This window comes from Aethalodelphis obliquidens, unplaced genomic scaffold (genome assembly GCF_003676395.1).
Source record: "Aethalodelphis obliquidens isolate GAN/ISIS:26980383/991018 unplaced genomic scaffold, ASM367639v1 scaffold31, whole genome shotgun sequence".
In the NCBI taxonomy this organism is placed as follows: domain Eukaryota; kingdom Metazoa; phylum Chordata; class Mammalia; order Artiodactyla; family Delphinidae; genus Aethalodelphis; species Aethalodelphis obliquidens.
Genome location: NW_020837975.1, coordinates 4,046,658 through 4,060,784, shown reverse-complemented (window position 1 = coordinate 4,060,784; position 14,127 = coordinate 4,046,658). Strand labels below are relative to the sequence as shown.

The 14,127-nt window shown below is 36.0% G+C and overlaps 1 protein-coding gene across 2 annotated transcripts in view; it reads left to right on the top strand.

The window, feature by feature from the left end:
- The window catches only part of HCRTR2 (hypocretin receptor 2), a 122,248-nt gene extending 108,458 nt beyond the window's left edge, over nucleotides 1-13,790 (top strand). Inside the window, exons 5-8 of one of the 2 annotated variants that reach the window (XM_027126787.1) lie at nucleotides 4,779-4,999; nucleotides 8,000-8,121; nucleotides 10,971-11,196; nucleotides 13,748-13,790. In XM_027126787.1, the coding sequence (XP_026982588.1) occupies nucleotides 4,779-4,999; nucleotides 8,000-8,121; nucleotides 10,971-11,196; nucleotides 13,748-13,790 (612 nt within the window). Of the gene's footprint in view, nucleotides 1-4,778; nucleotides 5,000-7,999; nucleotides 8,122-10,970; nucleotides 11,476-13,747 lie in introns of those variants that run through there. The other variant, XM_027126788.1, reaches the window with a different exon arrangement.
- Nucleotides 13,791-14,127: the final 337 nt, after the last annotated feature.

Sequence of the window (14,127 nt, the reverse complement as noted above, 5' to 3'; positions counted from 1 at the left end):
GTAAAGAGGGATATTTCAAATGATAAATCATTCCATCAAGAAGATATAAAAATGCTAAACCTATATGCAGTTAACAACTGAATTCCACAGTACAGGAAGCAACAACTAGAAGAATTAGGTGGAGAAACAGACAATTCAATATTAATAATTGAAAACTTCAACACTCATCTTTCAGTCATGGATAGAAAAACTAGGCAGAACATTAACAATGACATAGAAGACTTGAAGAAAACTATCAACCAACTAAACCTAATATATCTATGCGGTACCTCTTCAAAAGTAGCAGAATACATATTCATCTCAAATGCACATGGAATAGTCTTCAGGTTACATCTTATAATAGTCTATAAAGCAAGCCTCATAGCATTTTAAGTGATTGAAATAATAAAAATGTAAATTCTCTTGCTATGAGACAAAATAGTTATGATCCTGATCATAAGAACTTAGCATGTGCATCTAAATTCTAAAAGAGAAGTACCAAGGTGGAAAAAAAAGTTGTCAGGGAGTGATAAAGTTAAAAGATTGCTATTATTTTGAATGGGATTTATTGCATTAAATCTATAGATCAATTTGGGGAAATTGACATATTAACAATATTAAATCTTATAATCCATGAACATGGTATATCTCCTCATTTATTTAGGTCTTCTTTAATAGCTCTTAGCAATTTTCATAATTTAAGTACACATAATTTGTCCACATTTTGTTAAATATATTCTTAGAATACATGTTTTGCTATTGAAATGTGTTATTTTCAATTTAAATTTAGAATCATTTATTGCTAATATATAGAAATACAGTTGATTTTGTTTATTGATTTAGGGTCCTACATATTGCTAAATTCATATGTTTAGTTCTAGTGGCATTTTTGTAGATTCCTTAAGACTTTCTTCATAAGCAATAATGTCTTCTCAATAGAAGCAATCTATATGCCTTTTATTTATTTTTCTTTTCTTCCTGTACTGGTTAGGATCTCCAGTACAATGTTGAGTAGGAGTGTTGAGAGAAATCTTCGTTGGCTTGTTACCAATCTTAGAAGAAAGTGTTCATCTTTCATGTTAAGTAGGATGATACCTTAAAGACTTTTCATGGATGCCTTTTATCAGGTTGAGAAAGATTCTCTCTATTACTAATTTACATGCAAGGGTGTTAAAGTTTTCAAATGCTTTTCCTTTCTCTATTGACATGATCATAGTTTTTTCTGTTAATATGATAAATTACCTTGATTGATGTTTTTAAATGTTAAACCATTACTGCATTGCTGGAATAAATCTGCTTTTTTGAGCAAAATTTATTATCCTTTTATTTATTGTTGGATTTGGTTTGATATATATATTTTGGGGAATTTTCATCTCTATTCATGTGAGATATTTGGTCAGTGGTTTTCTTTTGTTCTCATGTCTTTATCAGGGTTACTGACTTCATTAAAATTCATTGTAATATTATCTTTTCTTTGAATTTCAGAAAGAGTCTAAATAAGATAGATATTATTCATTCTTTATGGTTTGGTTGAATACTACATCAATGAACCTATCTGGGCCTAAGTTTTTTTGTTTTGTTTTGTTTTGTTTTTTGTAACAGGGTTTGTAAAGACACAGTCAGTTTTGGTTATCTTTTTTTTCATGGTGTTTATCCATTTCATTTAAGTTCATTGAGTTTGCAAATTTACTGGCTGTTCATAATATTCTCTCATCCCCTTTTTAATGTTTGCAGCACATTTGCTTATCTTGGCCACAAAGACTTCTTCAGACAGGGCAGGTTTCAAGGTACATCATCTACCTGATAGTTCAAATTCATAACTGTGATAATACCTCTTCCAGGATGTATTTTCACCTCAAAGGTGATTTTAAAGTTTATTTATGATATTGGAATAAAAGCAGTGTGTGTGTGTGTGTGTGTGTGTGTGTGTGTGTGTGTGTGTGCGCTGTGTGTCCTGTGCATTGTGTGTCTGAGTGTAAGGGTGTGTGTTGTGTGTGTTTGTGTATGTGTGTGTTGTGTGTGTGTGTTTGTATAGTGTGTGTTGTGTGTGTGTGTGTGTGTGTGTGTGTGCTTTCCACAGTCTGGGATTTTTGAATGCCCGCTGAGATGACAAGGAAAAGACCTTCTCACATGGACAGTCCCATAGCCTGGATCTCTCAAAAGCCCTTTTGTATGACTATTATTGCTTTTATGTAACTAGGCATGTGTTAAAAAATTTGCTAACTTCCATATCAGATTGTGTTGAAGTTTATAAATGGAAATGGTGCATCACAATGGGAAAAAATGAACTTTGCAATCAGACGGACCTGAGTGCAAATTCTGGCTTGTCACTTATTAAAGATATAGACTTGGATATTTTATTTAATACTTCTCAATGTCTGCTTGAACATCTGTAGAATGGGATTTACAATAACCTATTTTTAAGAATGCATTAATGATGACTCCAGATTGTGCATCATTCCTGGTGCTCAGTTAAAATTAGTAATTTCTACTGATACTATGCTGACTTTCTCTAGACATACACAAATTATTGATGGGGATTATTGTATGTCTCTTCACAATGAGTGCAGGATTAACCATCTTCTATTTAGATCATCATCTAAGAGGGGACATCATTTCTGCTTTTTTTTTTTTTTTTTATGATTGCAGGAACAATAGTTATGCTCCCTGTGGCAGTTTCTCTTTATGGGAACTCTTTCTGATGGTTGCAGAAGTCATCAGATGCAGGATATTGATTTTTTTCCTCAGGGGAGCATTGAATAACAGATTGCTTAAGTTTAAATGATCTCTTAGAGATCATTTAGGAAACAGTTCAAGGCCATTTAGCAGACATTAATAGGGTTACTCATTTTACAGTTTTTCTGGAAATTTCCAACATCCTTTGCAGCTTCTCCTCAATTATTTTTAAAAATGACTATCTATAAAAAAGACTCATAGAAGAGGAAGGAGTCTCAATCAATAGATAAGAAGATTGAGTGAGGCCACCACGATGTGAAAAGGTCAGCCGACATGGCAGGACATACAGAATCCGAAGAGAAATCGTTTATCAGGTGTTTTTCAATTTAAGGGCAGGTTTTCCTTAACTTCATTTGCTTCTTTTTGAGAGAGAATAGTTATATTCAAAAGGAGCGCCATAATTAATTAATTATCATTAATTCATCTGTGTGGAAATCAAAGTAAAATTCTGTTCTCAAATTAAAGATTATCTAACAGACTTGGATCTTGTTATGGATAAAGCAACAGAATCCATCCAACATCCACTGTGAGAGACCCATCGGTCTGTTCTGGCTTGCAGCACAGAGATAAAAGCAACAGCTGAATAATCTTAATAGAACTAGGATGTGCTTATGGTGTGCTTGTTGGCACATTTTACTCTTAAAAAATTACACATGCTGAATTTTATTGTTTTGCTCACTAAACCCTATCAATCTTCATGAGCTTATAATTAAGACAATATTATACTTGGAGGGACTCCCTGCTATTATCAAATAATTTTGAAAAGAAGTGGAAAAGTACAAGTTGTGTAACTGTTGTTACAAATTGCAGCTATTTGAAACGTTCATGGAAGACCACAAGGGATATTCAAGGCTTTTATGTGCATTTTAAAGGGTCGGTCCACAAAATTGCCTTCAAGCAATTTTGTAACAACAAATGATAAGCAACAGAGAATATTTTATTTTATTTTTATTCCTTTTATTCAAAGGTCTGCCTTAACCAAACCTGAGAATCAGAAAACCTAATAAAAAGCAATAGGTAGTTAAGTCCTATCTCTCCATCTGGCAGCAGGTGGCAGTATTGATGCATGAAAAACTATGCAGGTTACTTTGGCAATTATCTGTTAGGTTTTCTTTCTGTTTCAACTCTAGGTATCTGAGCTGAATCAAAATTCCTAGTAAGAGCTCTTCTTCCCCAGTTTTCAGTTCTCTCTCTTTTAAATTAAGAAGGGTTTTTTTGGTTTCATATTTTTTTAGAGTAGTTATAAGTTCACAGAAAAATCAAGTGGAAGGTACAGAGATTTCCCATCTCTCTCCAACCTCCATTCATGAACAGCCTCCCCATTATCAGCATTCCCTACCAGACTGATACATTTGTTAAAACTGATGAACCTACATTGATTCATCATAGTCACCGGAAGTTCACAGTTTACTTTATGGTTCACTCTTGATGTTGTACCTTCTATGGGTTTGGATGGTGTATTCAAATACATTGTATAATGTGTAATGACAGGTATCCATCATTATGGTATCATGAAGAGTAGTATTTTCCCTGCCCTAAAAATCCTCTGTGCTATGCCTATTCATCCCTCCCCCCATTACCCCTGGCAACCACTGATCATTCTTCTGTCTCCATTGTTTTATCTTTTCCAGGATAGCATATAGTTGGAATCTTATAATAGGTAGCCTTCTCAGATTGGCTTCTTTCACTTAGTAATATGCATTTAAGTTTCCTCTCTATTTTTTCATGGCTTGATAGCTCATTTCTTTTTAGTGTTGAATATTATTCCTTTGAGTGGACAACTTCTCTTTTTATAAAGAGATATCATTTCCATTTGCAGCTCTCTTTAGACCTCAACAAAATGGTGATGTTGCAACTTTTTTTTTCCACCCAGACTCCTATTTGGCACTCGGCTGTATTACTCAAGAACACAGTCCACTCAGCAAACGGTCTGGGGAAAGAGGCTCGCAAACCTCCTAGGCCTCGGGTGTCTGGGATACTCTCCTTACTGTGTCTTCCAATTACTCCTCCAAAGTGGAACTTTCCTAAATCAGATAACAATAAAGGGTATCCGCTCCTTTCAGATTCCTGGAACATCATCTGTAGTTCAGAGAAAATGGAAGGCCCTGCAGCCTCTTTCACAGCCTCGGGGGCCAGGACAGCAGACCAAATCCAGGATTAGCTCTGTGGCCGCTGAAATAAAGCAGATCCGAGCCAGACGGAAAACAGCCCGGATGCTGATGGTTGTGCTTTTGGTGTTTGCAATTTGCTATCTACCAATTAGCATCCTCAATGTGCTAAAGAGGTAAAGTTCACTTATTATTTGAAAATGAAGAGATCAGCCATTTTTCTTGGTTCTTAATTAAGGACTTTTTTTAAGCCAGAGAAAAATGGAAACCATCTGCCTAGATAGCTTGCCGGGCCAGATAACTCAATGTGTTGTTGTTACCAGCAGGTAGGGAACACAGTTTTTTAGAGCTCTGGGATTTTAAATGCTCTTATCCATGCAAATTCTCTATTGAATGGCAGACATAAAACAGATGTTCCTCTGACCTCTTCAAGCTAATTGCTAAGCCTTAGATGCAGAAGAAGTTCTAATGCAAAAAACTCATTTACAGCTCGGAGCTCTTTTTTGATCAGAACAAATGGGTTTTCCAAACTTTGTTCTCAAAGACATAGGAAACGGTGACAGAACTTTATCTAAAGGATAAAAAGAGATAAGAATTTTGTTAGCATTCTAATTATACTTAAAAAGTGCATTTGTGAGCACACACACAAACAAATGGAATCACAGCACATACTGTGTTTTGAATGTTTAAATAGAAAGAAAGAAAATTCATTTCCTGACATCATTGAATCAAGTTTAGCATGAATATTAATAAAAATCAGTACAAAAGTTTTCAGTGAGAGAAGGTATGCTATTTGTAATGCTGCAGAGACACTATTAAGTTCAAACAACCAACATGATCAACCAATGCAGGGGCAGTGGTACCCAGGAACCTTCTGGCCAACCATCTTTACTGGGAATTATCGTAATAGTTGCACAGAGACTGGTCCCAAGGTAATACTAATTCTGTTTATCAGAGGCTTCGAAATAAAACTAGGATTTCTTCTCTCATTTTTCCTGGATCCAGAGTCAATATCCTATTCCTCATGGCTGGGGACTCTGAAGAGAGGCAGCTTTGGCTGGAATCACACAGTCTAAAGGTGGTATAACCAGCTGCAAAGATTTGTCATTCTCTTTGGGGCCTTGTTTTTGATTGTTTAATGACTTTTTCTTTTTCTTTTTTTTTTTTTACTTCTTTAAAATAATTTTTATTGAAGTAATGTTGATTTACAATGTTGTATTCATTTCTGCTGTATAGCAAAGTGATTCAGTTATACATATATCTATTCTTAATGACTTTTTCAATGGAAAAGAAAGAGAAAATGAACTTTTGTTCAGCAATGTTGTTTAGTACAGACACAGCCTTAGTACAGACACACACACAGACACACATATAAGATATGTGGCAGCTTGGGTCCTTCAGATGTATACTGGCTCACAGGAAAATGAAAGCAACTTTGCCCTCCATATTTTTTCATAATTCCTTTCTTATTTTTCTTGCCCACAGAAATCCCATACAAATGTATTCTAGTCTGATGATAGATGATGATTTTTGCTCTTAAGAACCTTGGAAACATGCTAGGATACTGCATAGGTTCTCTCCTTTTTTTTTTTGTACTTTTATTTTAGTCAATCTAAACTCAATGAAATTTGGATTTACTGCTCTCTGGATGACTCATTTGGATTTCCTGTATCTCAACACTTGTACCTTCCCTTTAGCTGGTTCCAAATACCTACTTCTCCATAATATTTCTCTATTCTCCTGACTTACAGACCTCCCTTTCCAAGGAAAATAAATGGCTTTCTAAGGAGAAAGTCCATGTTAAATTTAAAATAGTTTCCATTTTTTGAGTCTTCTGCTCTTTGTCACAAAATAAAAATTTCAAAATAACCTTGAAAATTGTTTTGCTCTTTATCACACATATTTTCTTCAAATACTTATCTCTGTTTGCCCTTGCATTTTAGGCTCGTGTTTTCTTTCTCTTACAAATAAAGTCCTAAATTCTTTTCTTTGAAACTTAGTGTTTTGTCTGACTAGTCAAAACCAACTTCTTTAAAGCAGGTCTGGTTTTCTAGGATTTCAAAGATACATTGTGGTAGAGGGTCATAACATATTAATTCTATTTATCCATGTTGTCTTACTATATATTATATTTTTGTAAAACTGTAGTACTCCATAGAACACCACTTTATTCTGGCAACATATTTCTATCACAGGCACAAATTCCACAATCAGTGATGGACCCTCTGGCAGGAAATGCATTATAATCTTCAGCCTATACGTTTATTGGGTAGTTGCAAGTTGCCTGCTGTTGTCTAGTGAATACAATTTGATAAATGGGTATTTTGAAGTACAGAACAAATCTTAAAAATGACCTTTAAGGAGATAATAATAACATATTTTTCAGAGTTTAAAATAATAAAAAAAAAATTAAAACTCATGAACTTTAAGAAATTACCAGAATTTTGCCTATTGAAAACTAGCTCTTCTCTGCATATAAAGAAATCCCAGAAGCCAAATTTCAGCAAGGCTGTAAGATTGGAGTTGAAGAAATGTAATATTGATCAATGCACAAATGAAAGTAGGAAGTAGTGCTTACAGACTGCAATTTAGAAGTGCTTTTGTACATGCTGCTATGCTTAAAGTAGATAAGCAACAAGGACCTACTGTATAGCACAGGGAACTCTGCTCAATATTCTGTAATAACCTAATCAGGAAAAGAACTAGAAAAAAGCATAGTATTCAGTATATGTATAACTGAATTACTTTGTTGTACACCTGAAACTAACACAATATTGTTAATCAACTATACTCCAGTGTTAAATAAATAAATAAATAAAATGCACGCAAAATGAAATAGTAACAAAAGCTGCTCCATTGTGTTTAGAAACAAAATGAAAGAAGGTAGATAGATATATATTCAACCTTTGTATTCTTATTGCTGTTGTTTACAGGAGAGACCTTCTCTGACCTGATTTGGCTTTTGATTTACTAATTGTGCCTTGGAGGTGCCCTTCAGGTACTGAAGTTATTCTAGCCCCACTGTGTGCCCTAAACCTACAAGTGGTCTGTCCTGCAGGGCAGCACTGGAGTCGGGGAACTGCCACCAAGGGCTGTGTTCACCCTTGAATTTAATTATTTAAAAGGTACTTTCCAGAATCGCACTGCATTTCATGTTACTGTTTCTTTTCCTACAGAGTATTTGGGATGTTTACCCACACGGAAGACAGAGAGACTGTATATGCCTGGTTTACCTTTTCACACTGGCTTGTATATGCCAATAGTGCTGCGAACCCAATTATTTATAATTTTCTCAGTGGTGAGTTTTCAACTGTTTCTTCTGTACAAACCACAGGCCAGGGTGAGGGATCGATGACCAGAAGGTCTGAACACTTTTGAACGGTATGAAGATATTAGTTGTGATACAGTGAGAGTATTTTTCCCTGATCTGACTGGTCTTGAGTTTTTTCCCTTATAAGAGGGAACATGTGTTACCTAACGCATCAGAAAAAATTATCTAAGTAACTTTTTCCATAAAATTTAGAAGAAAATTTGAAATAGGAGGAAGGTGAGAACAGTGAGAACTGAATAAGAGAATCTTGCTTGTCATACATTAAACTTATGATTTATAAAGATGTAAAATCATTTTATCTGAAAATAAAACAGCCTTGCTTGTATCATTTCCTTTGACAACATTTGTAGCCTAATTGAAATGGAATTGGAGCCTTTCCACTTTTAGGTATTTCTATGTATTTACAATTCTCTTATGGGTAACATCTCTTGGGTTTATCTCAAGATTTCTCACTGACCATAAAAAAAATTACATTCCTCTAAATAACACATAAGCTAAATGAACCACACATACACACCTCTGCAATTGATTTCACCCATCTGTTTATGGGATCAATATAATTATAAAAATCATTTAACTAAATATTGTTTTATATACCAACATTTTGCCTAATTGTTTTAGAATTGTGTTTTAATTAGCTATATCTTTACATTGTCTTCTTTCCAACCGGTTAGCTATTTCTTTTTTTTAAAAATTAATTTATTATTTATTTATTTATTTTTGGCTGCGTTGGGTCTTCGTTGCTGCGTGCGGGCTTTCTTTTTATTTGAGGCAAGCGGGGGCCACTCTTCGTCGCGGTGTGCAGGCCTCTCATTAAGGTGGCTTCTCTTGTTGCAGAGCACGGGCTCTGGGTGTGCAGGCTTCAATAGTTGTGGCTTGTGGGCTCTAGAGCACAGGCTCAGTTGTTGTGGCACATGGGCTTAGTTGCTTCGCGGCATGTGTGATCTTCCCAGACCAGGGCTCGAACCCATGTCCCCTGCATTGGCAGGCGGATTCTTAACCACTATGCCACCAGGGAAGCCTGGCTATTTCTTTTTTATTTCCATCTCCAAATATATGATGATTTTATATGGAAGAATAAGCAATTCATTTTATTGCATGCTGAATAAAGTGTGTGCATTTTCTAACTTCACCTTTGGCCTTCCAGGTTATATGGGTTATTAAAAAAGACAACCAATTAGGCTTTTTGTTTTAAATAACTTTTTGTTTTTCAGTCATGGCATGTACCCTCTATATACCTGCTTTATTTCACCTTTTGGTGAATCAGGTGGTGTATATGTGAGGGGTGGTTTGTATTCAGTTGCCCCTTTTCATGCCTTCCCCTGACACATTCAACCCCAGTCTCCAAAATAAAGACTACATTCAGACTGGGATAAGCAGAGACCACCACCCCAGTGCTGTTTGAAGGAAGAAGGGCCTGAGGAGCTGTGGCTAAAAAAGCAGTGGGGAAACACTTGCCCTGGGCTTAGGGATGACTAAGGCCCTGAGCTTGTACTAAACAGGGAAAATCTATTAGAGGGTCGTAGGGAGAATTATCTGAAGTAGAAGCCACAGAACCAAGTCAAAGTGCCATGATGGGGGTTAAGATGAGGCAAGAAGGCAGCTGATAATCAGTGGGCACCAATTTTAATCACTCAACAACCCAGGTAGGTAATCAAAGCTCAGAGAAAAGAACTGGTGATTTCCAACACTGCCATTTACCCTTAGAGGCTTAAGAGGTCAGTGTTTCATCCTTATCCTTCTCCAATGTCACATCAATAATTTAAAGATAAAGAAAAACTTCTAAAGTTGTTTATTTTTCTTTCAGTTTGTCCTGCCTTATGCAGATTATGAAACGTTAGAAATTTTCTAGATATTTTGTTGAACTGACTGTGTCAATAGAACAGTTTCTTCAGAGTACAATGCAGGGATAATTTCTGTGTACGTCTGGCCATGTATAACTTAGGTTTCATCATTTTTTAAATCGTTAAATATCTCTGGGTAGCTTTCTGCTGATACTCAGCTTTACTATAGTTATCTAGTTAACAATAACCCACATTCACAAGTATAGGAGGTTTGCCTCTAAAGGCATGAAACAAACTCCAAACATTGGGCATGAAAAGCAGCCTCACTATTTTATGGAAATGTGTCAGTGTTTCAAGAGTGTACCAAGCATTATTTCATTCTTTTTTATGGCTGAGTAATATTCCATTGTATATATTTGCAGCAAGATGGATGGACCTAAAGATTATCATACTAAGTAAAGTGAGACAGAGAAAGACAAATATCATATGATATCACTTATATGTGGAATCTAAAAAAAGTGATACAAATGAGCCTATTTACAAAACAGAAATAGACCCACAGACATAGAAAACAGACTTATGGTTACCTATAGGGAAAGGGGAAGAGGGAAGATAAATTAGGAGTTTGGGATTAACCTGTACACTACTGCTACTATATATAAGATAGTTAAAGAACAAAGTCCTACTGTATATCACAGGGGACTATACTCAGTATTTTGTAATAATCTATAAGGGAAAAGAATATAAAAAAGAATATACATATGTATACATATATGTATATATATGTGTGTGAGTATATATATATATATATATATATATATAGCATTCACTGTGCTGTACACCTGAAACTAACATGATATTGTAAATCAACTATACTTCAGTTAAATAATTAATTAACTATTAAAAAAGGATGTACCAAGCTTCCAATAACCAATTTCCTTTTCCAAAATAGGAGCCAGTCCGTTGTATTTTATTCATGATTGGTTAAAACATACTGAATTCCTTTTCCTTTCATTCTCCCTGGTTTGCCAGGAAAATTTCGAGAGGAATTTAAAGCTGCATTTTCTTGCTGTTGCCTTGGAGTTCATCACCGCCAGGAGGATCCGCTGGCCCGGGGACGGACGAGCACTGAGAGCCGAAAGTCCCTGACCACCCAGATCAGCAACATTGATAACATATCAAAACTGTCCGAGCAGGTCGTGCTCACGAGCGTTAGCACACTCCCAGCGGCCAACGGTGCGGGGCCACTCCAAAACTGGTAGAAGATTGATGCCTAGGACAGGGATGCCTGAGTACCACTCTCCTTTTTTTAAATCTCTGTACACAGAAATTTTATTACTTTGTGGACCCATTTTTTTTTTAAAAAGAAAATGATCTCTTGCTCTTTGGAAATAAAGTCAGTTTAAAATCATTTCTTAACTTTTGATTGAGATATGTTAGAAGTTGAAACTTCCACTGAACTTATTTTCAGGCTGTTTCACTTTTAGCTTCGTGTATTAGGATTTGTGTCAATTAAATGTACGAGCATTTCCAATTCTAATTGTTATTTTAATCTTACCTTCAAATTGGTGGCTAAAAGTTGCCCAAACTTATCCTTTGGTTTTCTTTTGGCTACTAAAAGTAGTAGCAATTACTAACTCTGGATTAACAAGAGATATGTTAGTTGACATTATAGTTTTAAAAAAATCACTAAAGAGTGTCATTATGGTGTGACATTTGAGAGTATATTTATATACAAAATAACATTATGTTAGACAACTCAAAAGCTATCTTTCAGAACTATAAAAACATGTATACTATTCAACTTTATTTTCCATTAATTTTATAACTCATTTACACAGTTTTCTTGGGTTTGTAACCTTACCATTGCTAACATTTATCATTTCAGCATATGGCCAATAAGACTCTGTATTCAGGTAAAAACTGTGGAGTAACTATAAACACACAATTTCCATCTCTAAGGAAAGATTTCAACATTTAAGACTAAGATATCCCATTATTGTATTCTTCTAACCAATAAAAATGAGGTAACTGGCCTTGCTAGATGAAATTAAGAATTCAATTTACAAAGAAAAAGGGTAGTAGAATACCAAATCATATCTGGGTCCCATATTGGACAGGGTAATGCCATGGAGATTTGATGGTAAATATTTGCATTTATTTACGTTTTGTAAGCATCTATCAAACACCTCCCAGAAAGCACCCACCGTGCTAGGTGCTAGGGTGTGAATGTGCCTTCAAGACAGCTCCAGTCCACTGAGGGGGACCTGTTGGTAGAGGCTGCAGAGCAGCAAGGCATTCTGGGAGATGATTCAGACTCAGAGCAGGAAGCAACCAATGATGGTGGTCCTCACCATGACATGGACAGGGAGGTTGCACTTTTTTGTTTCTATTTAATTACAGTGACTCTATTGATGTTAGTGAATTCTACCTGGGCCTGTGACTGAGAGCCAGGTGACTAGGAGAAGGGAGGGGTTTGCTCTTACTCACACACAAATGAACAGGAGTGCAGTACGTTCCATACAAATGTAAGATCTGGGCTTCAAAGTACTGAATATTTTCTTTTTTTCTTTCTTTCTTTCTTTTTTTTTTTTTTTTTTTTGCTGTACGCGGGCCTCTCACTGTTGTGGCCACTCCCGCGGTGCACAGGCTCCGGACGCGCAGGCTCAGCGGCCATGGCTCACGGGCCCAGCCGCTCCGCGGCATGTGGGATCTTCCCGGACCTGGGCACGAACCCGTGTCCCCTGCATCGGCAGGCGGACTCTCAACCACTGCGCCACCAGGGAAGCCCGGATATTTTCAATTTGCTTCTCTGCAAAATTATTCTGATTCAAATAGTCACTTTAAAAGTAAAAGAGATGTTCATGGAAAGTTGCTCTTCTTCTTATAGTATAGTAGCAGGCATTCTTATTTTATTGAAACAAAAGATATGCAGAATATTTAAGAAAGATTTTCATAGAATATAAAAATTATCTTGCTCTTTTCTTACTTTTTTTTTTTCCAACTCATCACTTTCAGAAAGAATATAACCAAATTATCCACAAATGGTTTTTGTGCCTTAGAACCGGGGATTACTTTGTGCTTCTTACGACTCAAAGCAAAAACTACCCTCAAATATGAGGTTTATTGAAATTATATTGCTAATTATCAGAACAATATCAATGAAAGCAAAGTATTGTAACTCTCTGCTTTCTCCCCTTTGTACATCTGAGAACTTTTTTTCTTATTTATGCTGCATGATAGAAGAGTTGTGATTTTCACATTGCTATGGACGCTAGCACTTTAGTTTGAGAATGAGGATAATGTCAAATAATATTGATCATATGCCTTAGTAGCTAAGTAATTTGCCGAATCAGCAATTCTGAGATCAGAGTAAGAGCTAAATGTTTCAGATCCTAATATATCTAGTTATTTGTCATTTAAGAAGAGAGATTGAGAGAGAGAGAGCAAGAAAGTGAGAGCTAGAGCTTGAGAGACAGAGAGAGAGGCTCAGAGAGGCAGTAGTTGTGTGATTTTGTGAAGAACAGACTCAGAAGTCAGAATTGCTTTGCTCTAAATCAATGATTTTCAAAGTGTGCTTCCTGAGCCATCAGATTCAGCATCACCTGAGAACTTATTAGACATGCAGATCTTCACCCTATCCCAGATTTGCCAAATCAGAAACTTTGGGGTGGTACACAGGAATCTGTGTGTTCACAAGCCCTACAGGTGATTCTGAAGGGCCTTAAAATTTGAGAACCACTGCTCCAGAGACTACCACCTGGCACTGACATACTAGCCCATATGAAATAAAGTATTTTACTGCCTAGGTATCTACAGCAGGGACCACCGTCATCACTACTGTCAACCTGATTGGAGGTCAGAAAGAAGAGGCTAAGTACCAATGTTGAAAGTCACTCAGCATTATCTCACTCAAAGAGGTAATGCTTTATGAAATAGTGCCCCTGTGTTACAAGTGCAGTTTGGAAGAAGACAGGTTTTAGAGCCCTGGCGTGCTTTATGGCTACTTGGATGATTTGAGTTTCTTTCTTTTTTTTTTTTTTTAAGATTTTTTTGATGTGGACCATTTTTTTAAAAAGCCTTTATTGAGTTTATTACAATATTGCTTCTGTTTTATGTTTTGGTTTTTTGACCCCGAGGCATGTGGGATCTTAGCTCCCCGACCTGGGGTCAAACCCTCACCCCCTGC